Source organism: Pipistrellus hanaki, assembly GCF_964339955.1.
Source record: "Pipistrellus hanaki genome assembly, chromosome: 2".
In the NCBI taxonomy this organism is placed as follows: Eukaryota; Metazoa; Chordata; class Mammalia; order Chiroptera; family Vespertilionidae; genus Pipistrellus; species Pipistrellus hanaki.
Genome location: NC_140504.1, coordinates 40,908,491 through 40,936,326, shown reverse-complemented (window position 1 = coordinate 40,936,326; position 27,836 = coordinate 40,908,491). Strand labels below are relative to the sequence as shown.

At 45.7% G+C, this 27,836-nt stretch overlaps 1 protein-coding gene across 10 annotated transcripts in view; it reads left to right on the top strand.

Moving 5' to 3' along the window:
• The first annotated feature begins 1,267 nt into the window (after nt 1-1,267).
• The window catches only part of LOC311616480 (uncharacterized protein), a 360,599-nt gene continuing 334,030 nt past the window's right edge, over nt 1,268-27,836 (top strand). For 5 of the 10 annotated variants that reach the window (XM_084871844.1, XM_084871843.1, XM_084871840.1 and 2 more), the window contains exons 1-2: nt 1,268-3,310; nt 3,557-3,654. In XM_084871844.1, coding sequence (XP_084727970.1) covers nt 2,630-3,310; nt 3,557-3,592 — 717 coding nt within the window. In that variant the 5' untranslated portion in view covers nt 1,268-2,629 and the 3' untranslated portion in view covers nt 3,593-3,654. Of the gene's footprint in view, nt 3,311-3,556; nt 6,004-27,836 lie in introns of those variants that run through there. The other 5 variants (XM_084871837.1, XM_084871846.1, XM_084871845.1 and 2 more) reach the window with 2 other exon arrangements.

Sequence of the window (27,836 nt, the reverse complement as noted above, 5' to 3'; positions counted from 1 at the left end):
CTTTCACTTAATAAAACATTTTCAAAGTTCATCCATGTTGTAGCAGATATCCCCCCAGCTTCATTCTTTTTCATGGCCAAATAATATTCCATCATATGAATATTCCACATTTTGTTTATTCATTCATCATTTGATGGACATTTGAGTCATTTCCACCTCTTGACTATTATGAACATTTCTTTAAAAAAGGTTTTGTGTGGACATATGTTTTCATTTCTCTTGAAACACATATAAGTGCAATTTCTGGGGGCATGAGCAATTTCTTCTTATATGCATTTGGTTTCTTAAAGCCACACAGACCCAGGTTCAATTCTAACTTTCTAGTTGTAAGATTTCAGGCAAATACACCTCTCTTAGTCTAAGCCTTCTCAAATGTAAAAAAGAATTATATCTACTACTTCTCAGTGGTTTTGTTGCCATTACATGAAATAATAAGGGAAAATTCTTAGCCCAGTGCCCAATCCAAAGGAGCAGATATTCCATACTGACAGCTATTCTGAAATATCCCACATGGGGGGGAGGGGGTTGGGAGTGAGGGGGAAAAGCAGTCATTGGAGCTGAAAAGGTTGGGAACCAGTGGGCTGGTCTCTCCAATCCCTCCTGCTTTGATGATCAGTACCTGAGATGTCTGGCGAGCAGGTGAGGGGGTGGGGAATGGAGGAGAGGCAGTGGTAGGGGTAAGGACTATGAGAGAGCCAGAGAGCTCTGTGCAGCAGAGGGGAATAGCTATTGCACAGAAAGGGAAAGTTAACCTTTCTCTTCATTTCTGGCAGACCTGTGCTGCCCCCTTGGTCTTCTCTTCTTTCTGCTAAATGATCTCATTTCCTTTCACTCTAGTGAAAACGGTTTCCCATGTACTCAGCACCAGTGTGGCCCTTTGTGAGTCAGCAACTAAAGGGCTCAAAACCCTGGTTGAATGATTCTGGAATTGATTAGCTCTGGGGGAAATCCTGCCAGCAATTTGCCCTTTGGGAGCACAGAGGGCAAAGATTTGTCTCCATTGTTCACGCCCCACCTCCCTGAATAGGCCACATTAGCTTGTCCACTGAACCAATGAGGACAGACAATGGTGGTGCTGGCTGTGATGCTGACCTCCACAGTTTCCCAGTACACACTGGACCGTTAGCCCCGGCTCACCGCCAACCTCCTGACCCTGCCTAGGCTGGCATTCCAGCATCAAATGGAAAGAGAAATCCTTAGACTATTCCTAATAGAAGGAGGTGGGGGCAGGGGACTCTGCAGGTTGCTTACAAACTAGAAATAAAACATATCCCAAACTTTATTTGATGCAAAGGCTGGGGATGCAGCCGCCCTCAGCCCAGCGCCCAGCCAGAAGCGACCACAGACTGAGCCTTTCGGAGTCCCTCCGCCCCCACCTCGCCCGGACCCGCAGCCTCCGCCCTCTTCGCCGCTGCTCTCCTCGTTGCCATGGAGTGTCCGCACCGCAGCTCCAGCGTCTGCATGCTGCAGACTCAGCCAAGTTCCCCAACGGCTCCCCGCCGTTTCGGTGCTGCTCCGTGTGCCCATCCCACTGAAGCCTCTGGGTCTGTTTGACTCGGTCAAGAGTCCACTGTGGAAGGTGTGTGAATGGCCATGCCAAGAAGCATTCTGAAGATGCACAAGTACCCTTTACCGACCATAGGAAATCAGAAAAACAAGCTACAGCTCAGCATGGATTGAAGCAGCTACAGTACACGCTGTCAATACAAAAATGCTACATAGACCTGTATGTAGCATGCATTATTGTATCAAACAGAAGCAGGTTAAGTTAGCCCTTCAGGCCCATTCCCTGCTCCCCTGGACACGTTTAGGCTGGTCTCGGCACGTTTGGAGACCAGGAAGCTGATAAATCGCGAGGCCGGCACGGCCGCTGAAAGACGGCGGCGGCTGCGGCGGCCCGGGATGGGGGAGCGTGAGGATGAAGCGGGTGTCGGGGCTGCTCTCCGGGACGCTGAGCCGGGCCTGGGGCTCTCGGGCCTCTTTGAGCCGCGCGCGGCCCCGCAGCCCCAAACGCGGGAGAGAAAGCGCTGGAGGCTTATTATTTGACTAGTGACCCCTCGCGGGAAATCGCGCGAGACCTGGACCCGCGCGAGACCATGGGACCGCCCCCAGCCCCGGAGCCCTGCCCCGCGCGGCGGGCCGGCGGGCGGCGGAAGGACCCTGAGTCCCGCAGGGCCGCTCGGTGCCCCCGCCCCCCGCGCCCCGCGCCGCCGCGGAAACCCCGGCAGAAATCTTGAGAAGCGAAGCGGCCGCCGGCCCCGCCCCCACCATGTGCGTGCCGCCATCTTGTGAGGGCGTTTCGCAGGGAGGGTGAATTTGTCTATTACCTCTTTATTATGTAGGATTGCAACTATGGGGCGGGGGACCCAGAGAAGCCCAGTACTTTGGAAGAACCGGAAGCGGTAAGGAGAAGTCGTGTGGAGTAAATTGTCTTTAGAAAGTAAGTGAGGAGGACTATTGAGTTATGACCAGGTTCAGGCCAGCAGTACCTCAGTGCTCTTTGGCAGCTCTCCCCGGGCCGCGCTGAGGAGCCAAACTCCAGCCGTGTTACCATTGAAACATAAGGTCTCCTGTAGGCGAAGGCGCCTTCTCCAGGCCGGACCTCCGCTGGCCACCACCGGGCGGGCCCATGGCGGACCCGGGCCTGTTTATGGAGTGTGAGGAGGGGGAGCTGGAGCCATGGCAGAAAATCAGTGACGTCATCGAGGAGTCTGCAGTTGAGGATTATAATGCAGCGGATAAAGCTGCTTTTACTGCAGATTCTGGGAGCCAGCAGCAGCCAGTCGCAGCCCCGGTGCCCATCGCTCTCTATGCTTCTGTGGCCGGGCACCTCTCCCCAGCCACCTCCGTGGGCAGCAGTGGGGCCCAGGACGGCGACAGTGCCAAGGGCACTCATGTCAGAATCATCCCCGGGGACGAGGCCCAGAGGAAGTGGTGCGGACAGAATATGTATAAACAGCTCCTGGCACAGCGTGCCTCCGCCGCCGAGAGGAGCCGGCGTTATCGACAGAATATGTCCGAGGAGCAACGACTGGCACAACGCGAACGGCGACGGTGTCGGCGACAGAACATGTCCGAAGAGCAGCTGTTGGCACAACGTGCCTCTGCGGCCGAGAGAAGCCGGCGTTACCGGAAGAATATGTCTGAGAAACGACGGCAGGCACAACCCGAAAGGAGGTGGTGTCGTGGGCGGACTGTGGCTGAGGAGCTGCGATTGCAGCGATTACAACGCGCCTCGGAAGCTGAAAGAAGCCGGTCCACGAAAAGTACCACCAGTCCTGGTAGGAACTGCCTTCCTGGCGACAGTGAGGTAAACGAGGACGCAGTTGTCAAGCACAGTTGTGGTGGAATGTAACGCGGGTGGCGTCACATGTCAATGTTGCCTATCCCGAAGTTTCTCTGATGAAATCGAGTTGTTTGTTGCTCTCTCTCGAGTTCAAAGAGCGTGTGGTGTTAAAGTTGTAAATACTTCATCACAAGGGAAATCAGTCAAGCGCTCTGAAAATGTTTTTATTTTATTTTTTGTTTAAAATATATTTTATTGATTTTTTTACAGAGAGGAAGAGAGAGGGATAGAGAGAAACATCGATGAGAGAGAATCATCGATCAGCTGCCCCCTGCATACCTCCCACTGGGAACGTGCCTGCAACCAAGGTACATGCGCTCAACGCTCTATCCACTGAGCCAAACCGGTTTCAGCTGAAAATGTTTTTATTTAATGTGGTATACAGGGAGATATTAGAATAAATGCAATCGATTTATCAGTCATTTTTATCTCATTTTTTTGTTGTTTTTACATCATCTTTTGTTTTCATATGTCTTTGTTGTTATATCATGTTATGGTTTATTTGTTAATGAATTTATATATTATTTTCATGTACATTTTACTAATTTTCTTTTATCGCTAACACTTCTATTATAGAGAAAGGATGAATAGCAATATTAAAATATTTCTTCTAATTAATTTCTTTTTAATGTGTACAAATCCGTGCACCAGGCCACTAGTATTGAGATATTTATAGGTGAAATGATATGAGCTAGAACTTGTTTCAGAATACTATGGGTAGAAGGTATTGATGAAACATGATTGGCTAATTATTGAATCCCATGTACCAATCTGTGATGGTACATGGGATTCATTATAGTGTTCTATTTTTATATATATTTTAACTTTCCCATAATCAAACACTTAAGTCAATAAGCTGCCAGTATAGTAATCATAGATAAAACTTGTTGGAATTTTTTATGTGTCAACCTCTATAATTACTACTCCGCTGGCCTAGTAACTGCCAGGGTCTAGTCCACTACTGGGCTCTCAGTTTCTCAGAGACTGTGGGACAAACCACTGTTGGCCCATAAATAGCCACCTATATACCCACTCTGCTGGTTTTGCTTTGTAGCTAACTGCAGTGACTCCATTTGCCAAGTTGAGCATACAGTTCAGAGGAGTCCATCTTATTCTGGTGATTTGAGGTCAAATATTTGAGGCAATATTTGCTTTTATCTTTGATTTAGGTATATCGGCTCCCCCAAATTTTCTATCTGGTTTTAGAATATTTGTAAGTTAGAAACGATAGTATTGAGATTTTTTTTAGCCAAATGTAGTATATGGAGGACTTAAAAACATTTACAAACTTGTTTTTCTCACAAATGAGAAAGAATGTAAAATATTTCAATAACAATTAGCCATGTTTATTAATCTTTATTCGTGAACTAGAGGCCTAGTGCACCGGTAGGGTCCCTAGGCCTGGCCGGCGATCAGGGCCAATCAGGTTCCCCACTTCCCTGCCTCCTCTTTCCCTTGCCACCCGTGTGCTACCACTGTGCAGTTCCCTACCACCCCACCTCCATGCCTCATCCTTCCTCCGCTCCCTCAGAGTCCCACCACTGCCACTGATCACCTGCCATGTTCCGTGCCACCCCCTGGTGGTCAGCACATGTCATAGTGAACAATTGAACTCCTGGTCTGATCGAACTCCTGAAGGGACACTTTGCATATTAGCCATATTTATATATCATTACCTTATGAAATCTTCATTTTTACTTAATGCTGTTGACCAGGTCTTTTCTTTATCAGTCTTGATGACATAAAGAGAAAGAAGGCAGCCTATCAATCTCTGTGTTTTCATACCTAAGACCATGGCTGTTTAGAGAGTCTTTTGCATTTCTGAGATTTGACTCACTAGAAAGAGATGCCATTCTTTTTTTTTAAATATATTTTTATTGATTTCAGAGAGGAGGGGAGAGGAGAGGGAGAGGGAGGGCGGGAGAGAGTCATTCATTGTTTGGCTGCCTCCTGTGTGCCCCACATTGTGGGTTGGGCCCCCAAAATGGGCATGTGCCCTGATAGGAGAATTGAACCATGACTTCTTGGTTCAGAGGTCAATCAATGCTCAACCCCTGAGCCATGCCAGCCAGGTGAGATGCCATTCTTTAAAGCCTCTGTACTTGCTGAGTTAATGCTTATTGATGAATATTCCTCTTATTTAAAAAAATTAGGTGGTGGGGGCAGGCTAGAAAGGATCAATGGGGTGAAAGGAGGAATATATGTAATACTTTCAACAATGAAGATTTTTCTTAAGTAAGGTGGGTTAGTAACAAATTACATTCTGACAAAATAGGTGTACTTAGTTAAAATATGATGTTCTTGTTTTTTGTTTTAAGAAAAACATGTTATTTTATTTGTAAGAAAGATAAACATATGTTATTTTGTTTTGCTGGAAAAAAATAAATAAAGCTTTCAAGTTAAAAAAATATATATATCCTAAACTAACAAAGCTTTGGGGGCCTCCTCTACAGGCGGGGACATCTGTGGTTTTCAAGGAGTTGTGTTTTCATGCCACATTGGCTGTGTCTTACAGCCACTCAGTGGGAGCTCACATTTATCAGAGCAAACTATTTAGACGTTTATAAAGCTCTTTCACATACAATATTTCATTTGACCCTCACCATGGTTATGTGAGAAAAGAAAGATAGTTACTGTTACCCCATCTTTAATAATAAAAGTGTAATACGCTAATTAAACTGGACCTCCTTCTGAATTACCTTCCATATGAAGCCGGGCTGCGAGGGAAGCCCAGGACACACATGCCTGCCGGTGGCCAGAAGGAAACCTGGTGCCAGGTGCCAGAGGGAAGCTGATGCCAGCAGCAGGGGGAAAGAAGGCCTACTCTTGCACAAATTTCATGCATTGGGCCTCTAGTTTTTATTTATTTATTTTTAATATATTTTATTGATTTTTTACAGAGAGGAAGGGAGAGATATAGAGAGCTAGAAATGTCGATGAGAGAGAAACATCGACCAGCTGCCTCTTGCACACCCCCTACTGGGGATGTGCCCGCAACCCAGGTACATGCCCTTGACTGGAATTGAACCTGGGACCTTTCAGTCCGCAGACCGACGCTCTACCACTGAGCCAAACCGGTTTCAGCTGGGCCTCTAGTTTTTATATATGACCTGTGAGATTGGGCCCAAACCGGCACTCCGACATCCCCCAAGGGGTTCTGGATAGTGAGAAGGTACAGGCCAGGTCGAGGAACCCCCACCACTGCATGCTCAGGGCCGGAGAGAGACGTAGGAGGTTTGCTAGCTGGAGAGGGACTGTGGGTGGGCTCTAGGGTGTGTCTGGCCGGTATTGCTCAGTCCTGATCAGCCAGACCCCAGCAGCAAGCTTACCTACTGGCCAGATTGTCTGACCCCTGGTGGTTAGTGCACATCATAGCAACTTGTCAACCAGTTAACTGTCTGCCCCCTTGTGGTCAGTGCACTTCATAGTGAGTGGTTAAGAGGCCTTAGCATTTCATTAGCATATATGCTTTGATTGGTCTGGTCGACCAGACACTTAGCATATTAGGCTTTTATTATATACTAGAGGCCCAGTGCATGAAATTTGTGCATGGAGGGTGGGTTCCCTCAGCCCAGCCTGCACCCTCTCCAGTTGCAATCTGGGACCACTGGCTCCTAACTGCTCACCTGCCTGCCTGCCTGACCGCCCCTAACTTCCTCTGTCTGCCAACCTGATCACCCCTAACTGCCCTCCTCTGCTGGCCAATTTGGTTCTGATTGATCAATTTCTATGTCAGCCTCAAAAGCTCCACCTGCTAGACAGCCATTGGCTCCCTACAGCACCCAGATTTGGTTGGTTTCTGTGCCAGTGAGCATCAGAAGCTCTGCCTTCTACACAGCCATTGGTTCTTCACAGCACCCATATTTGGTTCTGATTGGTCGGTTCCTATGCCTGTCAGCATCTCCAGGCCTATCTCTGGGCCTGATCAGAGAGGCAGGGCTGAACAGCAGCCCAGATGAAGGCTGGGAGAGATAGAAAAGCCCAGCTGCTGGCAAAGCTCAGAAAGAAAGAGGAAGAGAAAGAGAGAAGCAAGTACTAATCAATAGCTGCCACTGAGGCTGCATATCAGACCCTGCCTCTCTCTGGGTCTCAGCCCCCTGGGCAGTCAGGGCTAGGTTACCATGGCAACCCAGCCGACTGAAGGACTTCCATGTTGGTCAGCCTTGGTTGTGATAGGTTGTTACAACCCTGGGTTTTTATATATTAGAATAGGATGAAGTGAGTCACAGAAAGGCCTGGTGACTTTAGGGGCATTACACACTTCTAGACATCCATAATTAAGAACAGCTCTTTGATGTAGCAGGTGTTCATGCCAAAAGTCTTTTTTCCCTGATATGACAATTTATAAAAGGCATTTCTTTTATTTGTATCACAAGTCTAAAGCATACATTCAGAGTAAGTGGCTCCTAAGCTAGGGTGCTGGACTGGAGAGGAATGTGTGAGTACCTGTGAGGATGCATCAGAAAGACAAAAAGAAATGCATTTTGTTTATCCATTGTTTTGTATTATCTTCTACCCTCCTGCCCTCTGTTTTTCTAGTTTCCACTGGGCCTTGCCATAATGAAAAGATGTATATGAAAGATCTATCAAACAAATGGTATACACTCCCTTATAAGCGAATCCAATTCATGAAAAAATTCAAATTTGCAAAACAGGTAGATTAAGGGGAGAAATATTCACTTGACAGTGACTATCTATGGAATTCTTTAAAACCACATTTAAAATTTTAACAAAAATGAGATACTCATAGAAGGTTTACTCTCAAAGAGCTCTCTCTGGTTTAGGAATCAGTTGAGTGAAGAGCATTTACAAGAGGGAGTCGTTTAGGCTGAAATGACCCCTTAGACCAGGGAAGAGGGAGAAAAGCACAGTCTCTGCCTAGGAAACCAGAAAAAGAGGGTCTGATGGATTTACCTCTTCATTTACTTGGGGTAAACTTTATTGAGGTTAAATTTACAAACTATAAAATTCACCCTTTCTGAAGTGTTTGGTTTGATGAATTTTGACAAACGTATACAGCTGTATTACCATCAGCACAATCAAGATATAGAACATTTTCTTCATCCAAATTCCCTTATGTCTCTGTTGTTCTTCACCTCCCCTCTTCCTGTTCTGGCCACCTCTGACCTGTCTTCTCCCTACAGCTCCCCTTTTCCAGAATGTCAACAGGTGGAATCATGCAGTACATAGCCTTCTGTGCCTGGCTTCTTTCACTTGGTGTAATGTTTTTGAGTTACTTTTTATGTTATTACATGTATTATTCTTTTTTATTAGTGACTAGTATTCATTTGTATGGATAAAGCAAAATGTGCTACCTCCATACAAATGAATACTAGTCACTTATAAAAAAGAAACCAACAACAAAAAAGAAGACCTTTGTTTTAATAGTTGTTTCAAATTACCCAACACCAGGATCTAGCCAGAGAAGTTTCCACAAGAGAATTAAGCTCTTTCCATTCTCTCTACATGGGTAATGAGTTTTGGGAGGTGCTTAGAACTGCCTGGAAATCCAGAGATGGCAAAATAACATACAGGGATGGGGACCAGCCTGCCTGCCTTGGCTTTCTGGGGACCTTGATTGTGTCAGTCCCTGACCTTGGTTCAGAGGGTCTAGTTACAGCCAGTGAGGCTCTGGGCCCCAATTCAGCCTGTGTCCCATCCTGTGCCAGCTGATCTGGCCACCCCTTATGCCCAGGGGTGCAGGCCTGAGCCACGGAAAATGCAAGGGTGACCCCTGGGAATGGGTTGGGAGGCCCTGGCCGAGAATGCAGGCCTGCTATGACAATTGCTTAATATATAGTTTCTAAGTGTTGAGACATCTGGTATGGAGGCCTCCGTGTCAACACCTCACACATGCAAATGATGTGAGGGCCTCTCTTGGCTGTAACTGAGGCACCTGGGAGCTGCATCCTACACTTCCAGAAGCAAAGGATTGCACTGGCACCTGAGGCCCTCTAGTGGTTCAGAGGAGAAAAGTCAAGTCTGGACCTGCTCGGCTCCAGGGTAGCTTCTGTGGTGGAAGAACTCACCTCATTATTCCATCTGGTCCCCTGACTGACGGCAGCTGTCAAGCCAGGAGAAAACAGTCTGTGCTTGGCAGTCCTTCTAGTGTCCCCAGTCAACTCCTCACCCACTCCCCACAGCAGCTGTTCCCTTCTCACTCCCCTTCTCCTCCTCGCCGTCCCCCAACCCCCAGACCCACACACTACAGACTGGTTTCTACAGATATCTCCACCCCCTATTTAGTGGAAAAAAGAAAGACTAAGACTAGGGGGCCAGCATGCTCTCAGCCACCTCCCACCCCCATCCCACCTCAGAACACTTTTTTCCTGTCTCTAAAATAATCAGGTTTCCCTGACATTTTGTTCTGGGTCCTCTTCCCAATATACTCATGAATGGATTTGACTTCTTTCTCCATGTATATGACTCCCAAATCCTGTCTCCAGAGCTACACTCTCTCCTGAGCTTCAGAACCCAGCCATCCTCCTGGCTTCGTCCTCTCTTCTTCCGTATTCACTTGGTTACAAAGTCCTATCCTGTCCATGCTCCAAGCACTTCTCAAAGCCTTTGTTTTTGCTCCAGGTCCCTGCCTTGTGCCTCTGCTTATGTCTTCTGTCCTCATGAATCCCCGGCCCAAGCCTCCCAGCCTTCTCTCACTCCTCACCAACCCATCAGTCTTTCTGCTTTCAGCATATTCTCCTTAATACATAGTGGGGATTGTGTCCCTTCTTAATGTAAACCCTTCTAATTAATCTTTCACATTCTGAGTGTTTTCTGAACAAAATCCAGATTTCCCAGATTGTGACATTTCCCCCCTGACGTCCATTGTGCTGAGGGCCTCCAGGAGGGCTGTGCAGTGCGCCCAGAGCCGTCCAGCCAGTGGGAGATGCTCTGCAGAGGGGTCCCTTCTTTGGACTCTGGAGAAAGGGGCTGAGGAAGTTCCAGGCCTGCAGAGGGGCCCCTTCTTTTGACTCCCCAGTTCCCACCTCCACTCCCACCCCCCTACTCTCAGTTTACTGCATGCTCAGTGAATTGCTGGTAGCCCTTCAAAGGTGTCATTCTGCTTCCTGCCTGGAATGGCCCTGCCCATCCTTTTGCATGTGAATTTTCTCATCCTCCATACCAGCTCAGCTGTCTCCTGCAGGGGAAGGTCTTTTCTGACAGCATCTCCCCTCCACATAGGGCTACATATCTCTCTTTCATGCTCCCATTGCACGCCACCCTCACTTCTATCACAGTCCTTAGTATCCTGAGTTGTTGTCTGTCCATGTTTCTCTTCCTCTTTAGACTGTGAACTCCTTGAGGTCAAGCACTGTGTCTTATCCATATATCACCAGATAGATGTTTGTTGCTACATTGCTTTTTACAGCAATGTGTGCCAGGCGCTTTGTACTGTTGCCAGTACTGGTGGGCTAGAATTCAAGAGAAGGATTTCTCTTGAAGATCTAAACTTGAGCATAACTTGTCAGAGATCACAGCAGAGATCCTCAGTCATCTTAAGGAGACAGAAAGCTCCTCATCCATCGCAGTTTACTGTGCTGTGATCAAAAGGAAGAAGTTTCTTTTGTGTGGGCACAAATTATCTAAGAAAAGTCAAGCCCTGGGACAAATGTTGGCTGAGTAGGTGGGAAGAGGAAGCCTGGGCAGGTGCCTTCAGATTTCACAGCCCTGAGGGCAGGAGCAAGTAGGTGGCATGCCTACACTGACTGGACAGCTGCCAAACATACGTTCAGTAACTCCTTATTCTTCTTAAAATGTTTTTAATTTTTTCAATTACAGTTCATACACCATGGTATATTAGTTTTAGGTGTACAACAGTGATAGATATTTATATAACCTGCAAAGTGATCCCCCTCATAAGTCTGGTACCCATCTGACACCATACATAGTTATTGCAGTATTATTGACTATATTCCCTATGCTGTACTTCACATCTCTGTGACTGTTCTTATAACTGGCAATTTGTACTTCTTAATCCCTTCACCTTTTCACCCACCTCTTCACCTCCCCGTCCATTTGACAACCATTAATTTGTTCTGTGTATATATAACTTAATTTCTGTTATGGTAGATTTTTATTTTGTGTTTTAAATTTCACATATAAGTGAAATTGTATGGTACTTGTCTTTGTTTGTCTGACTTATTTCTTTTAGCACAATACCCTATAGTCCATTCATGTTGTAATAGATGACATGATTTCATTCTTTTTTATGGCTTAGTAATATTCCATTGCATATATGTATCACATCTTCTTTAACCAGTTGTCTATCAGTGGACACTTAGGTTGCTTCCATATCTTGGCTATCATGGTTTTCAGATAAATTTATGATTCTGGCTTGTCTTCTAAGCAACATGACTACTGTTGGTCATATGGCTCAGGGGTTCTGATTCCTCTAGTAGTTATTCCTCATTATGAATTACCAGCTTGGATAAGCCCATATTTATTGTGCTGATAGAAGCTATTTCTGGGCTTATAAGTCTGAGACCGAGATCTTGGACCTGGACAACTTTACCAAAGCAATTAATAATATTCTGTGAAAAACCTTGGGACATAAACAGCATCCCCAAGAGGTGGCACATACATGGAACTATGTAGCCTCAAATGAGACCTTTTATTTATTTATTTTTTTAATATATTTTATTGATTTTTTACACAGAGGAGGAGAGAGGGACAGAGAGTTAGAAATATCGATGAGAAAGAAACATCGATCAGCTGTCTTCTGCACACCCCCTACTGGGGATGTGCCCGCAACCAAGGTACATGCCCTTGACTGGAATCGAACCCGAGACCCTTCAGTCCACAGGCCAACGCTCTATCCACTGAACCAAACCAGTTTCGGCCAAATGAGAACTTTTAAAATGTAGACAGACAGCCTAGGGTAATGGCTACCATGCAGGCTCTCAGGCTAGATAACACAGGTTCAAATCTTGGTACATTATTTCATCTTTCTGTGCCTCCATTTTCCTCATCTACTAAATGGGAAGAGTAAAACTACCTGCCTGTCATCATGTTCTCCACAACTTAAGCCCTGTCAATCCTTGTAGTAATCCTCAGACAGAAATGCTGAGAAGTTATAGGTGAGGAAATGAAAGCTCGGAGAGATGAAGTAACTGGCCCAGGATCACAAAAGCCACAAATTTAAACCCAGCCTGCCCATTCTCTTTCCACTTAACCCAGTACCTCATCATGCAAGAAAGGGCCTCCACCCACGCTGGTTCCAGTTGCTGTTTTAACTCAGCACTCATCTGCCCATGTGGCTGCAACGCCTTCAAGCAAAGGGAAGCTCCCCCACCCCCGCCACGGGCAGCCAGGCAGAGCTGAGTTCTTCAGATGATTCCGTCACTTCTGTGAGGTGGGTACACATGTGGGCTGGCTTGTTTCTGGTGACCTGAGTCTTTTATATTTTTTTCTGCCCTTGTATAAACACTGGCAGAGACTTTCCTTTTTCTAAACAAACAAACAACAAACAAACAAAATGGTTGATATTTTCATAAACATAAATAGGCTAAAAATGAGAGCATAAGGTAGGAAGCCCAGGAGTACTATTAGCAGTTGGGCATTTCCATCTCTGATGGGAATGGCGATAGCCTCCCAGAAACGTGTCGTTATGACTAAGACATGGTTATGAGTGAGGTCAGGTGATAGTTACCTTTCTCTGACTGGCCTATTTTGCTTAGCATAATACTCCTCAAGTCCCTCCATGTAAAATCTAAGGAACAAAATAAACTGAGGAGCAAAATAGATCCAGAAACATAAAAGCTTGGAACAGACTGACGAATCTCAGAGAGAAAGCAGGAGTTGGGGGAGGAAAGAGGGAGAGATTAACCGGGGAATTTATATGCATATATGCATAGCCGATGGACACAGATAATTGTGTGATGAAGGCCTGGGAGGGGCGGGTGAGGGTGTGGGAAAACAAAAAAAAGAGGACATCTGTAATACTTTCTTTTTTTAAATTTTTTTTTAAAATATATTTTTTATTGATTTTATACAGAGAGGAAGGGAGAGAGATAGAGAGTTAGAAACATAGATGAGAGAGTGTCATCGATCAGCTGCCTCTTGCACACCCCCTACTGGGGATATGCCCGCAACCAAGGTACATGCCCTTGACCGGAATCGAACCCGGGACCCTTCAGTCCCCAAGCCGACGCTCTATCCATTGAACCAAACCGGTCCCGGAGACTTTCAACAATAAAGATAAACTGAACAAACAAAAAGACATCATAACTGTAGAAATTCAGGCGTGTAGTTTGGCACAGGAACAGATGCAAATATCCCACCAGAACCAGATATGGATGTACAAAGTTGCTGTTGGCTCCCACTTATCTATAGCAACTAAAGCTCTAATTTTATTTTATTTTATTATTATTATTTTTTTAATATAGTATATATATTTTATTGATTTTGTACAGAGAGGAAGGGAGAGAGATAGAGAGTTAGAAACATCAATGAGAGAGAGTCATCAATCAGTTGCCTCTTGCACACCCCCTATTGGGGATATGCCCGCAACCAAGGTACATGCCCTTGACCGGAATCGAACCTGGGACCCTTCAGTCCCCAAGCCGACGCTCTATCCATTGAGCCAGACCAGTTTCGGCTAAAGCTCTAATTTTATTATGAGGAACACCCAGAGGTTTCCTAGAATGGCAGACCATTTGAGTTGCTAAGAACAGGAGACCATCAAGCCCATTGCTCTCTCTGCCTTGTGGGTGCAGTAACTGTGGGCCAGAGAGGATGTCTGACCGGCCTGTGGTCCCAGCAGTTCACTGGAGCAAAGTCAGAAATAGGAACAGGTCTTTTTCCTCCCACACCTCTCTGTGCTCATCTCTGCGCTCCAGTTTTCCCCTCTTAACATGGTGTCTTCACCCATTTGAGCTGCTCTAACTGCTTACCATGGACTAGGGAGTTTAAACAATAGCACATACTTCTCAGAGTTTTGGAGGCTGGGAGGACCAAGATCAAGGTGCTGCAGACCCAGGGTCTGGTGAGAGCTGCATCCTGGTTTTCGGATGGCAAGGAGCAGAGGAAGAGTAAATCTCTAATCCTGTTCATGGAGGCGCCACATTCATGACCTAATTATTTCCCCAAAAGCCTCACCTCCAAATGCCATCACATTGAGAATTAAGCTTCAACACATGAATTTTGGGGAAAGCAAAAATACCCAATCCATAGCAAATGGGAATTAAAAATTATTCCTGGCCGAAACCGGTTTGGCTCAGTGGATAGAGCGTCGGCTTGGGGACTGAAAGGTCCCGGGTTCGATTCCGGTCAAGGGCATGTACCTGGTTGCAGGCATATCCCCAGTAAGGGGTGTGCAAGAAGCAGCTGATCGATGACTCTCTCTCATCGGTGTTTCTAACTTTCTATCTCTCTCCCTTCCTCTCTGTACAAAATTAATAAAAAAATATATTAAAAAAAATTATTCCTGGATTTCAGGGTTGTAAGGATTAAATGGGATAGTTTATGTGAATGCTTTATAAACTGCAGGTATCATGCAACTAGGGGGAGGCAGTAGAGTAGAAAGAACATGTTTTTTAGAGGCAGGCCTGGTGGGAATACTTGCTTCCCATCTGCTTCTCCTAGCCCTGATTTCTGTAAAATGTGATGATCTCGTCTCCTGCCTAAAGTTGTTATGGGAATTAAATGAGATATGTAGTATAAATCTAATTCTCTGTCAAAATACTGAATACTAAATCCTCTGTCAAAAGAAATCCAGTAGTTCCCTCCTCCCCCTTAGATCTGTGCCATCCCACTCTGTCTCACCCAGATGTGAGTCATCCCTCTGTCCAGCACATCCATGCTACCCACCCTTAGTCACTTAGTAGCCGCTTTGATTATCAGATCTACTCTCATGGTATCACAGTGCTTATATTCAAGTACCCTTAGTTTACTTAATAATAGCCCCAAAGCACAGGTTAGTGATGCTGGCAATTCAGACATTCCAAAAAGAAGCAATAAGGTGCTTCTTTTAAGTGAAAAGTTACAGCACAATAAAATATTTTGAGAAAGAGGGCGAGACAGGGACCACATTCATATAACTTTTATTATAGTATATTATCATAATTTTTCTCTATTATTATTGTTATTAATCTCTTACTGTGTCTAATTTATAAATTAAACTACATGTATGACAGCTATGCACATATAGGAAAAACATCTATACTAATAATAGAGGAATATGCAAATTGTCCAGGATGCTGTCACAGTAACGCCTGAATAGCAGGTTGTGTGGGGTGACTAGGCCAGTAGCGAGTTAGTGAGGGACAACCAAACAACTGACCAGCAGGCTGCATGGGGCAACCAGGCCGGGGGGGGGGGGGCGGGGAAGAGAAGAGGAAGGGGATTTGGGGATGACCAGGCTGGTGGGGTATGGGGGGGGGGCGCAGTTAGGGGCAAACAGACCAGCATGGGGGCAGTTAGGGGCAATCCGGCAGGCAGGCAGGTGAGTAGTTAGGAGCCAGCAGTCCCAGATTGTGAGAGGGATGTCTGACTGTCAGTTTAGGTTTGATCCCTGGGATTGAGCCTAAACTGGCAGTTGAATGTCCCCTGAGGGGTCCCAGATTGGAGAAAGTACAGACTGGCTGAGGGGACTACCCAGCGCCCCCCGCCCCCCCCCAAGCACAAATTTCACGCAGCGGGCCTCTAGTAACATATATTAGGTTTGGAACTATCCATAATTTCAGGCATCCACTGGAGGTTTTGAATGTATTCCCTATGGATGAAGGGGGACTACTGTTCTAATCCTCTGTCATATGTTCTCCACTTCTTTTTTATTATTATTATTTTTTTATATTTTATTGATTTTGTACAGAGAGGAAGGGAGAGAGATAGAGAGTTAGAAACATCGATGAGAGAGAGTCATCGATCAGCTGCCTCTTGCACACCCCCTACTGGGGATATGCCAGTAACCAAGGTACCTACTGGGGATATGCCAGCAACCTTGACCGGAATCGAACCCAGACCCTTCAGTCCCCAAGCTGACGCTCTATCCATTGAGCCAAACCGGTCTCGGCTGTTCTCCACTTTTTGAAGGGATAACTGAAATTGGATATTTGGGAAAATTAATAGGAATAGAAAATATTTGTTGAAACAGGAATTGGCCCAAATTAAACACATAAGGTCTTTTCATTTCCTAAGAGTGCCTACCATTTCCAGAGGTGTCGGTGAAATCAGCTGAGTGGAGAGCAGGCAGAAATGACTTTCCATGAGATTGACAAGATGTCAAGGGCTGGCTGTCAAAATGAAAGCCTGCTGCTTTAGTATTCTGTGCAAGTCAGCTGTGCTATTTATGGGAGCCTTATTTGCATATTTAAGGAAACACACTCAGGGTTGCTGTATTTACAAGAAGGAGCAGATTCCTCCTGCAGGGACACCAGGCAAGGGGAGCAGGCACTGCTAATCCTCTTGGTAGCCCTTTTCTCCTCCCTGCAAGAGTATGATATCAGTCAGACTCTTGACCAGATTTTACATTTTTTCCCCAACCTGTTTTTTAAGCCCCAGGTAACCTGCTTTTCTAGTCTAGTCTTACTCCTTTTTATTTTTATTTTTAAGGTAGCACTTACCTTAAATGCATACTTCACAGAATGGTGTTCAGTCTCCTTCATTTGTCTTCACCCCTGACACACACCCTATTACCTCCCTAGAAGGTAGCCATCAAAGCTATCTTCTCATGTATCTCTTCAGGAACATTCTTTTCATTCTGTTTTATTTCCTCACCTAATAAATACTTATTCAGTGCCTGTTCTAGGTTTTGGGGATAGAGCAAGGATAAAAAGTGATACATTCTTACCCTCAAGGAGCTTACATTCAATGGCACTTCCATTCTTCCCTGTTGTATATGTATTCTGTGATTTTATAACATCTCCTTCACTACATCAGTCATGCTTTATACACACTCTTATGTACCTTGCTTTTTTCACATAATACTGAAGTTAGGAGTAGAAGGGCCATGTTTAAACTTAGCACAGAGCCTTTTTTGTTTGGGTCACTTGGGCCCCAGACATCCACTTCGGCCAAAAGGAAGGTAAGATCCACCAATGACTCCTGACCAGACAGAGACAGAAAGAAAGGGCTGGCATTCCAAAGCTGCCTCTCTGGGGATAGCTTAGGTAATCAGGCCCAGATTCCAATTCAATGTGGAATTGGTTAGGGCTCTTCATGTTCCCAGTGTTAGAAAGCCAAGTCAAACTAGCTAAAACATGGAGGATCTATTGATTGCCAGAGCCAGTGAAGACATGGGGACAGCTCTCTCATCTGTGTCTCCTCCCTGCATGTCTGGTTTGGTGGGCCTGGCGGCTTTCTTGTGCATCAGGCCTTTTGCATTTTGTGGGGAAGCATTGGTGCTAAGGTCAGGCAAGAACCGTATTGGCCAGGACAGGGTCACATGTTCATCCTTTTGTCCAGGGGGATGGTATCTATTCCAGGAGACAGGCGATGGGAAAGTTCTCTCAACTAATAGCAACAGTGACTAAGCCTTGTATACTGGGCTCCTGCAATCACTTTTCAGAGCAGTGTCCCCACCAGTCTCATGTTTCTTAGACCAAATGTCATGCTTAAAACTCAAGTAAGAATGAAATTTCCAGAGCTATCTTAGGCCTTATGCAAATTGTTTATGCGTTGCCACACTGGCAATTTACTCTTTCATTGATTTATTATTCATTGATCTAACATTGGTAAGTACTTATCATATGTAAGGCACTGTTCTTGGATTCTGAAAACACCTTCTGAATGAACGATACCTTGTCCCTGGTCAGGAAGAGATTTGGCCTCTGCCCTATACACTTTTGTCAGGGGCTACCTAACAAAGGTGTATGGAAAGACAATGGGCAAATGGCCACTTAGATCATTACCACACATGGACTGGGTACAGAACTGTGCACAAGGTGCCATGGGAAGAAGGGTGGGGCAACTAACTCTGCTGGCAGAAACTTCAGAGAGGAGGGATACACACAGCAGGGTCCTTGACAGGTGGGGTGTGGTGGTTTGAGATGTTTATTATGACTCTTTTGGGGACAAGACATAAAAAGCAATTTTAGCTTACTCAAGGGAAAAAAAAGAAAAGGATTATATGATTATAGCTTCATTCTGGAAATCTCAGAATCAGGACCTGTAGGACCAAAGGCAACTGGGCAGCAGTGTTATCTGTCCATCACTTGTCTTTACTTCTCTCTGTCTCTGTCTCCATTTATCTTTCTCTCCAGTCACTTCTGTCCCAGAGCAGCTTTCTCTACCCTCCAGTCTATATTCAGGGGCATATTCTGGTGGAAGGTGGAGAGGAGAGGGGATACTGAATGGGAGAATAGAATGAAAAGTTAGACAGTGGCTCATGGAGGATTCCAGAGCTGTCAGCTGAGAACTCTTGCATGCAGACTGGAACTTCATGGCAGCCAGTCCATGCAAGCCTTCCCAGCACGGAAAACAGGGTGGACTGGCCACAGTGCAGCCTGTCATGGCAAAGAGAGGACCAGTTATTTCCAAAGGAGCAGGAAGCAAAAAGTGCATGATATTGCCAAAACCAGTTTGGCTCAATAGATAGAGCATTGGCCTATGGACTCAAGGGTCCTGGGTTCAATTCTGGTCAAGGGCATGCACCTTGGTTGTGGGTACATTCCCAGTGGGAGGTGTGCAGGAGGCAGCTGATCGATGTTCCTCTCTAATCGATGTTTCTAACTTTCTATCCTTCTCCCTTCCTCTCTGTAAAAAATCGATAAAATATATATTTTTAAAAGTGCCTGATATTGAAGAGGGGAGAGGATCCCCATTGGAGGGGCCACCTGACAGAAGTGTCCCCAGAGATAAGGGAGGGAGGACAACCTTACACCAGAGGGACAAAAAAGAGCAGAAGCATGCATCCCCTTTGAGCTCCTGCTCATCTCAGCCAGTGAATCTTGCTCAGCGTGAATTGTAACAGAAAGGAGAAGAAAGTCCTTTCAGTTTGAGTCTTACACGTACATGTACACCCACATCTCTTTTTCCCAGAAGTCCAGGCCCAGAGCTCTGGAGTCAAAGGTGCATGGAAGAGAGTCCTCAGAGGTCCTATGGGGGAGTGAGCTCATCACAGTCACGGCCCAGCTTCCAGCTGGCCACACAGCATGTAGCAAGGCTTAATAACAAATGAACTTACCTCTTTCCTGGATTCAATAAGCCAGGGGCCTGGAGAAGGATATGATGGGCAGGTACACCTCTGAGGTCTTTTTGATGGGGATGTCAAGTTGTGGGCTGGATTCTGAAATGACTAATCTCTCTGTTTCTCTCTCTCTCTCTCTCTCTCTCTCTCTCTCTCTCTCTCTCTCTCTCTCTCCCTCCCTCTCTCTCTCTCTCTCTCTCTCTCTCTCTCTCTCTCTCTCACACACACACACACACACACACACACACACACACACACAGACACACACACACTTCCTCCCTTACTGTATGATTTTCTGAAACTGGGCAGAACTAATTCACATGTTCACGATGTCACCATGTTAGGGATGCTCCCAGTGGCCACTAGATGAATGTGGGGGCAGGAAAAAATGCTTATCCACCCTCTAGATTATTCCATTCTCAGAGGCAGAAGGGTCAACTGGGTATTTACAACTAATTTTATTATCCAAGTTTTATATTTGTTTTGCAAGAATTCTTCCCATCTATGTTTTGACTGGAGCAAGGATTGGGTAACATGGGTCAAGGGAGGTGGGTTGTAAGACCACCTGTTTCAAGAAGCTCTGAAACTATCCCACTCTCCTTTGGGGTGAGTCTCTGGGTGGGTGGTCTCATTTCGTTTTCTTCTAAATATGTCACTCACTTCCCTCGTCTCGTCTCATCTCATCTCATCTCATCTCATCTCATCTCATCTCATCTCATCTCATCCCATCCCTTTGAGGTGGGGCAGCCAAGTTTCTGATAATATAAGCCTAAAAAGAAGACTGTAGGGTTTCTGTGCTTTACAATGAGAGGTGTTCAGGGTGTGTGTTTCATTATTCCTTTCTTCAAGCCTGGGCTTTTGAATGTAAGCCTAGCTCATAGCATCCAGCACCCCAGAGCCCTTGTGAATGGACAAACTAGATACACTCAGTACTCACAGAGAGTCATCTGTGAGACCGGAAGATGGATCTGGGTTCAGATCCAGTTAAAAACAAGAGCTAGTATTTATTGAGCACAGACTCTGTGCTAAGCATTTTTCATGGATGATGTCATCCAACCCTTCCACATCCATCCTCATAAATAGGAATTGCTATCCCCATTTAACAGAAGAGCAGGCTAATGTTCAGAGAGATTAGTAATTAAGTCACAGGCCTTTTAAGTGACGGAACCAGAATTCCAATCCAAGCAGTTTGAATTCAGAACTAATACTTCACAATCTCACCACTTAGCTGGGTGTTTCAGGGAATTACCTAACTTGTCTTGGTCCACCAGTAAAAGCATGGTTATAATAGTACCTACATTCAGGGTTGCTGGCTGCTGCAGATGGGATAGAGTCTGCAGCAGCCAGCACACAGGAAGCAATGGCAGCAATTACTATGTGATGCTTTGTCAAGGACAAGCATCCCAGACCCACCCCAGATGAAATTTCCTTGAACCCTGTGCAGGCATCCAAGGTTGTGTGGTCCTCAGCCCTGAGATCTCTCCAGGGGATGGACCTTGACCCGCAATGTCTCTGAAAGTGAGAAGGAGGTTCCTATTAGATGCAGTAGGGGGCCTTTAGTGCCGCCAGGTGATCAACGCACCTGCTTCGTGCTCTCTCTGGCCAAGCCCTGCTGGGCTGGGAGGGAACCCCCTGCCCAGCACTCAGAGGGATCCACTTGGAATGGCCTGTGTGATGCTGGTAGTGGGTGGTCCTTCTAGCTGGAATGTTCCCGAGAACAGATGGGGCTCTCAGAGCTGTTCGAAGGTGGCAGCTTGATGTATATTAACTGGCAAACTGCTCATCGTGTAGGGGCGGCCCGGAAGAAAGCCTGCAGCTGTGAGTGGGCGAAGGGGACCACAGAGGGAAGTTGGCATGCGGGAAGGCACAGTGTAGGCAGAGGCAAGGGCAGAGCTGTGGGTGGGCTGTGCTCAGGAGGTGAATAGGTGAACCCAGCTCAGCTCAGAGCCCGCTTGGCCCAGACTCCTCACCAAGGGAAGCATATTGGATAACATTGGCTTAATTGATCTCATAGAAACAGCATCGTGGGAACCTGGAATTAGAGTGAGATGCTGTGCAAGGCCTTGCAACTCCTACGGTTCGACCTGCAGATGGACACTGAGGCCAAGAGAAGGGGAGAGGCTAGTCTGAGTGGCACAGAATGTCTTTGTCCTAATGGTTGGTTATAGGCAGTCTCTCTATAAATAAATCCAAGTATTCAGACTTAGTTTTTAACTTTTAAAAGTATGATGATCGACTCAAAATAAGTTTAGAAAGAAAAGAAAAACATCATCCTATAGCCCACTTATGATCAATTTGTGGTTTTGTTTTCAGCCTTAAAAGTATTTTTATGGATCTGCAATCTTTAAAGAGAAAATTCTGCTTTCTCATCTAAGAGTGTGATATTTTCTCACTCTAATTGTCAGAGATGTTACAAAACCCCACACAAACCTCATACTTTATAGTTGGACAGTAAATCAATGTTCAAAATGACACAGACTTGAAATCATGAAATGTGACCAGCCTGAACTTAGTTAAGGCTTTCTTGATGACAGCTTCATGTCTGTCTAGTGTCCCTCTTGTCCTATTGTAAAGGACTGTGCTTTGCCAAAAGATAATTTGAAGCCAAAATGAGAAGCAGGACTGGGTAGGAAACTGCCTGGGCTTGCCTAGAACCCCAAATATTACCGATGTTTATGGTCTGCAAGAACTGTGGTTCTCATGTGTGGTGCACTTTGAAATCACTCGGGTACTTTAAAAATATTATGCCTAGACCCATGCCCTGAGGACCTGATTTCATTATTCCAGGATGGGACCCTGGCATAGGCATTTCCCAAAAAAAATTTTCCAGGATTCTAATATGCAGCCAAGATGGGGAACACTGATGTAACAAGCCAAATCCTAGAAAGATCCTCACCACATGTCACATAGAGGATTTAGAACTCTATCCAATAGCAGAGTAGAGACTTCTGTCATTTGCATAGTGTGACAGCTACAATTTGCATAGAACATGCTATTAACATTGTTTGGCAAAATGGGGCTCAGAATAATGCTTGTTTGATGGGAAGGAAATGAAGGTGAGCAGAAGGAGGTCTGGGAGTGTTTTGAAAGGGAGGGTGGTGACATGGATGTATTCCTGACCCACAAGAGGGCTTTGATGGCTCTCTGATCCTGAGGCTCATCAGTAGTTAAAAGACCTGGGTTGGCTTTGCCAAGTGAATTATTTCCACAGTGTCCATCTCAGCTGGACCAGTCGTGGATGCCTGGGCATGTTCCTCATGTCCCTAGTGAACTAGACTCCTCCAGCCCAGAATCAGCAGAACTTTCCAGGGAGCTGGGGAAGTGTGCTGTGGGGACCATACTCAGTCCCGCAGTGTCTGTCTGTGGTCAGTGAGAAAGGAATGACAGTCACCTCTGGCTTCTTTCATCTCTCTTCAGTTCAGCTTTTAAAATTGTCTCAAAGGTTTTCCTTCTCTCTGGTTTGGAAAGCTTTGTCATGACTGATTGGGCATATTCAACTTGCTAATCAATACTGACTGCTCTGGGCTTCTTAGATTCTGTTTCTTTAGGCTGCCTGCCTGCCTGCCTTGAGGGACCCAAGAAGGAAAAGGAAATCAATTCAGTTCAGCAAATGTTGACTAGAGCAAGGATTGGGTAGTATGGGTCATGAACTGTGGTTGGCAGCAGAGCCTCATAGACGAGTGAGGCCCAATCTTTGCCCTCCCTAATTAAGTCGTGTGTCAGACTGTGATAGGTTCCATCTCTGATAGACACGGAGGCAATTTATTCATTCCAAGGGCTCAGGAGCCTCTGCACTGAGGAGTGGGTATTTGAGCTGCACTTACAAGGAAGTTGCTCCAGAAACCTACTATTGTACAATAAGCCACTCCAAACTTAGTGGCTTAAAACAACAATGGATCATTTCTCTCAGTTCTGTGGGATGACTAGACCCTCTACAGGGGTCTTCAAACTACAGCCCGCGGGCCACATGCGACCCGCAGAGGAGTCTGATCCGGCCCGCCAGGTTTTTTGGGCAGTGAGCGCAGCCGAGGTGTTACAGTAGGAATTAGTAGTTCATATAGTCCGGCCCTCCAGCTCTCTGAGGGACCGTGATCTGGCCCCCACTTTAAAAAGTTTGAGGGCCCCTGCGAGTCTAGGAAGTACTCAGTTGGGGTTTCCTATGGGATTGCAGTTAGGTTGCAGCTGGGGCTGGGGTCATCCAAAAGGTCAGCTGGGCTCGGCATCCAAGCTTCCTCACTCCCCTGCGGTACCTGGTCTGGGATGGTGGGAAGAGCCTGAGCTGACAGAGTATCTCTTTTTTTATTGTTGCTGGAATATTTTACAACAAACCCGAGATCTCTTATCACTTCATTCACCCTTTTACATCTAACACACTTTGTATTTAAAATATTTTTTACATCCTCTCAGTGTAATTACGAATCCAATGGAATTAGAGACTTCACTCTTTGGATTCCAGTCCACACTCGAGTTTGCCCAGTTGTATAAAAGCTGACTTGTCCAATCCAGGATTCAAATTGCATTCATGCATTGCATTGGGTGGTTATGTCTTCAAAGTCTCTTAATCTGAAACAGTTCCTTCTCCCTCTTTTCAAAGCCACTGAATTACTGAAAAAAGTGAAATGAGTTAGTTGCTCAGCAGAATGAGTCACATTCTGAATTTGGCTGCTTCCTCACAGTGTCACTGAACTTGTTTCTCTAGCCCTTGAAATTTCTTTAACTGGAGATTAATTTGAAAGGCTTGATTAGGATCAATCTTGTGGGGGCAAGCACAGTTCATAAGGTGTACTTTGAGCTCTGGGTAAAGCTATGTGCTTCAGGTGGCCATAGTTGCAAACTGGATGCTTATTAGAATCAGCTGTGGTTCTTAAAAAAAAAAAAAAAAAAAAATCTCTGATGAGGCTGAACCCCAGATCTTTCAAATCTTAATTGTGAGGTTGGGTCCCAGGCACATTTATTGTTAAGGCTCCCCAGGTGAGTCCCATGTGCATGTGAGGTGCCATCCAAGGGTCCATACATTGGTAATTCCATTCTTAGTGATCTCACCAATTCTTAGTGATCTCATTAATGGAACAGTGGTGGTCAGGTGGTGGCAGCCTTGTCTCTCCATGTGAAGTTTCCCATTAACATACCGTCTGATCTCTTCCACTACAGGTGATTTCACCTGAACCACAGGGGATTGCAAAAAGGGGATTTCTAATTCTATATTCCATTCACATTTTTTAAAACTAGTATTATCTATAAAAAAGAAATTTCCCGTATCCCCCTGGGCTATGTGGTTACCTCAAAATACAATCCATGATTATCTTAATCAGGAAGAATGGTCACATCTTTTTCTGAGACCATTTGAAGGAGATGAGGGCTGAAGATGTAAGCATCCTTTGAGGTGAAGGTCAGAAGAGAGGGAATTCACTATCGAGGGAGGCAGGAAGAGAACAGAAGTCTGGAGTATGTGCTGCTGGGAGTGTGGCAGGAAGTTCATTATCAAGGATCGGAATGCCCAGTAGCCAAGGGATTAGAGTGTGGATTTGAATTGGAACCAGTGGTGGCAAATTCTTACAGCCAAGTTCAGCAGCAAAAAGGGATTCACCCGGTCTGGCCAGCATTGGAGTTGGCAAGAGGGATCCTGAAGGACAAAGGGTGAGGGAATCGGGGTACAGGCAAGACCATCGCTACAGGAACATCATAATTTGTGTGTATGTATTGCTTCCCCTGCCTAGACCTCACATTTCCTGGCCAACTCCTGGTTATCCTTCAGGCCTCATGCCATGTGCTACCTCATCCAGAGCCACCCCTGTATTTCCAGCTGGTAATGCCCCTGTCTGACTGAGGAACCTTTTTTCCTGCTCCCACAGCTCCCTACGTAGTGCCATCACAGCTCGTATCAGCAGCACTGCAAGTGTTTATTTAGTTGTGTCCCTTGTTGGACTGTAAGTCTAGCTGTAGTCTGCAGAGATGTGATATGGGCTGTCCAGAGGGCACTGTAGAGAAGTGGCAGTGGTACCAGGACAACTTGTAAACCCCAGACATCATTATTGATCTTGTATCTGAGGGTGACATCACACATGGAAACCCATGCTTTCACACTTTAAAACAGGGGTAGGGTTGTATAGCCTCTTCTGGAGTTTCCAATATCCAGGGAATAAAACCCTGTTGTGGTCTGAATGGTTGTATTCCCCACTCCCCATTCATATGTTGACATCTCAGGGCCTGGTATAATGGTATTGGGAAGTGGGGCCTTTGGAAGGTGCTTAGGTAGACCCCCCCAAAAATAATCTATGTCCTTATAAAAGAGACCTCACAACAAAAGGTCTGAATCCAGAAGAAGACACTCACTCAGCCATATTGGCACCTCATCTTAGACTTCCAGCTTCCAGAACTGTAAGAGATAAACTTCTATTGTTTATAAGCTACCATTCCATGGTATTTCGTTAAAGTGGTCCTTACTAAGACCCAGGAGGATCTATGATCTGCTCCCTCTGTTACCCTCATTCACCCTGCTCCAGCCTCAATGGCTCCTTGCTTTCTCTCCAGCACTCCACACAGGAACCAACATAGAGCTTGGCACCTGCTGCTCCTTCAGCTTGGAGCCTCCATCCCACAGATATCAGCTCATCCCCACTTCATCAAGTCTCTTCTCCAATGCTATATTCCCTTTCCTGACCCCTCCTCACTCCTTCACAGCACCTACCACCACTATATCACATCCTTAGTTTCTCTTTGCTTACATTCTGTCTCCCTACTAGAATGTAGCCGCTGTGATGGTGGGACTTGTTCTTCTCACCACTGGCTTCTCAGCACCGAGAACATTGCCTGATTTGAAGTAGATGTCCAACATTTATTTTATGTTATTTTTTGCATATTCCTAGGCACTTGGGAATGGGTTGTGTGCTTGTCTGCATCTGCTGCACCACTGCCCTTCACAGAGTGAGGCCCTAAGCCCCAAACAGAGAGGCAAGGCCAGGGCTGGAAGCAGCACCAACCATCCTCTGTGCAGAGAAGAGTCCGGGGCTTGTCATGGGTGAACTGCAAAACAAACAAACAAACAAACAAACAAACACAGGAGGCATGAGATACCTGTGAGCTTCGGGAAGTGCTATTGCCCAAGCGCAGCGGACGAGAAGCATTCTCTCAGCCAGCACATGGAGCCCTGCTGTGGTCTAGATCCTGAGCTGAACCTGAGCAGAGACTCACCTGGAGGAAGACATAACCCTCTCCTCAAGGAAACCACAGAATAGAGGGGGCTCTGAGGAATTAGCAAACAAAAGGAGGGGTGACTGGTGTTAGGGCTCGAGGATACAGTGCCCTCCAGGATGAGGCATTTGAAGCCTGACTGAGAGACTCAGATTCTCGCTCTGCTGCACACAAGCAAATTACTTCTTTATGTCTTGGTTTTCCCATCTGTGAAATGGAGATAATGATAGTGCCTATCTCGCCCTGGCTGGTATGGCCCAGTTGGTTGGAGTATCATCCCATATACCCAAAGGTTGTGGGTTTGATTCCAGGTCAGGGCATATACCTAGGTGTGAGCTTGATCCACGGTCAGGGCACATACTGAAGGCAACCTGCATCAATGTTTCTCTCTTTCTCTCTTCCTTTTTCTTTCCCTCCCTCTCTAAAATTAATAAACATATCCTCAGGTGAGGATTAAAAATAATAATAATGCCTATCTCATAGAATTGTGAAGATTAAATGAGTGTGGATATATATATCACACACATATATCTTACCATAATAGACAAGCATGTAAATTGATCATACCTCCGCTACGCCCACAGCCAATCAGAGTGAGTATGCAAATTAGAAGGCAAAGATGGTGGCCATCCAACTGCTCCAGGCGTGGAGTGGCCAGGTGGGGCAGGATGCCTGCTATGAGAGGGAGGGTGGGGGGCAAAGGGATCTACAGGAGTGGAGTGCCGCAGTGAAGACAAGACTACAGACTCTGGAGTCTGCAGTGAAGACAAAGATGGCAGACTCTGGCTGGAGCGAAGGCCTGGGTCCTGAGTGCTGGAGGAAAACCGGTGCTGGAAGCCAAGGGAAGGAAGACCTATTGCACGAATCTCTTTGTGTAATGGGCCTCTAGTATATTTATATACACATATACAATAGTCTTCCTTTATCTATAGAGAGAAATGTTCCAAGACCCTCAGTGGGTGCTTGAAACCACAGACAGTACCAAACCCTACCACATACATTCTGTTTTTTTCCTATATATTTGTAACCTTGACAAAATTTTATTTATAAAATAGACACAGTAAGCAATTAATAAAACTAATAAACATAGAGCAATCATAACAGTATACTATAATTAAAATTCAATGAAGGTGGTGTCTCAAAATACCTTACTGTAATCACATTTTCATTTAC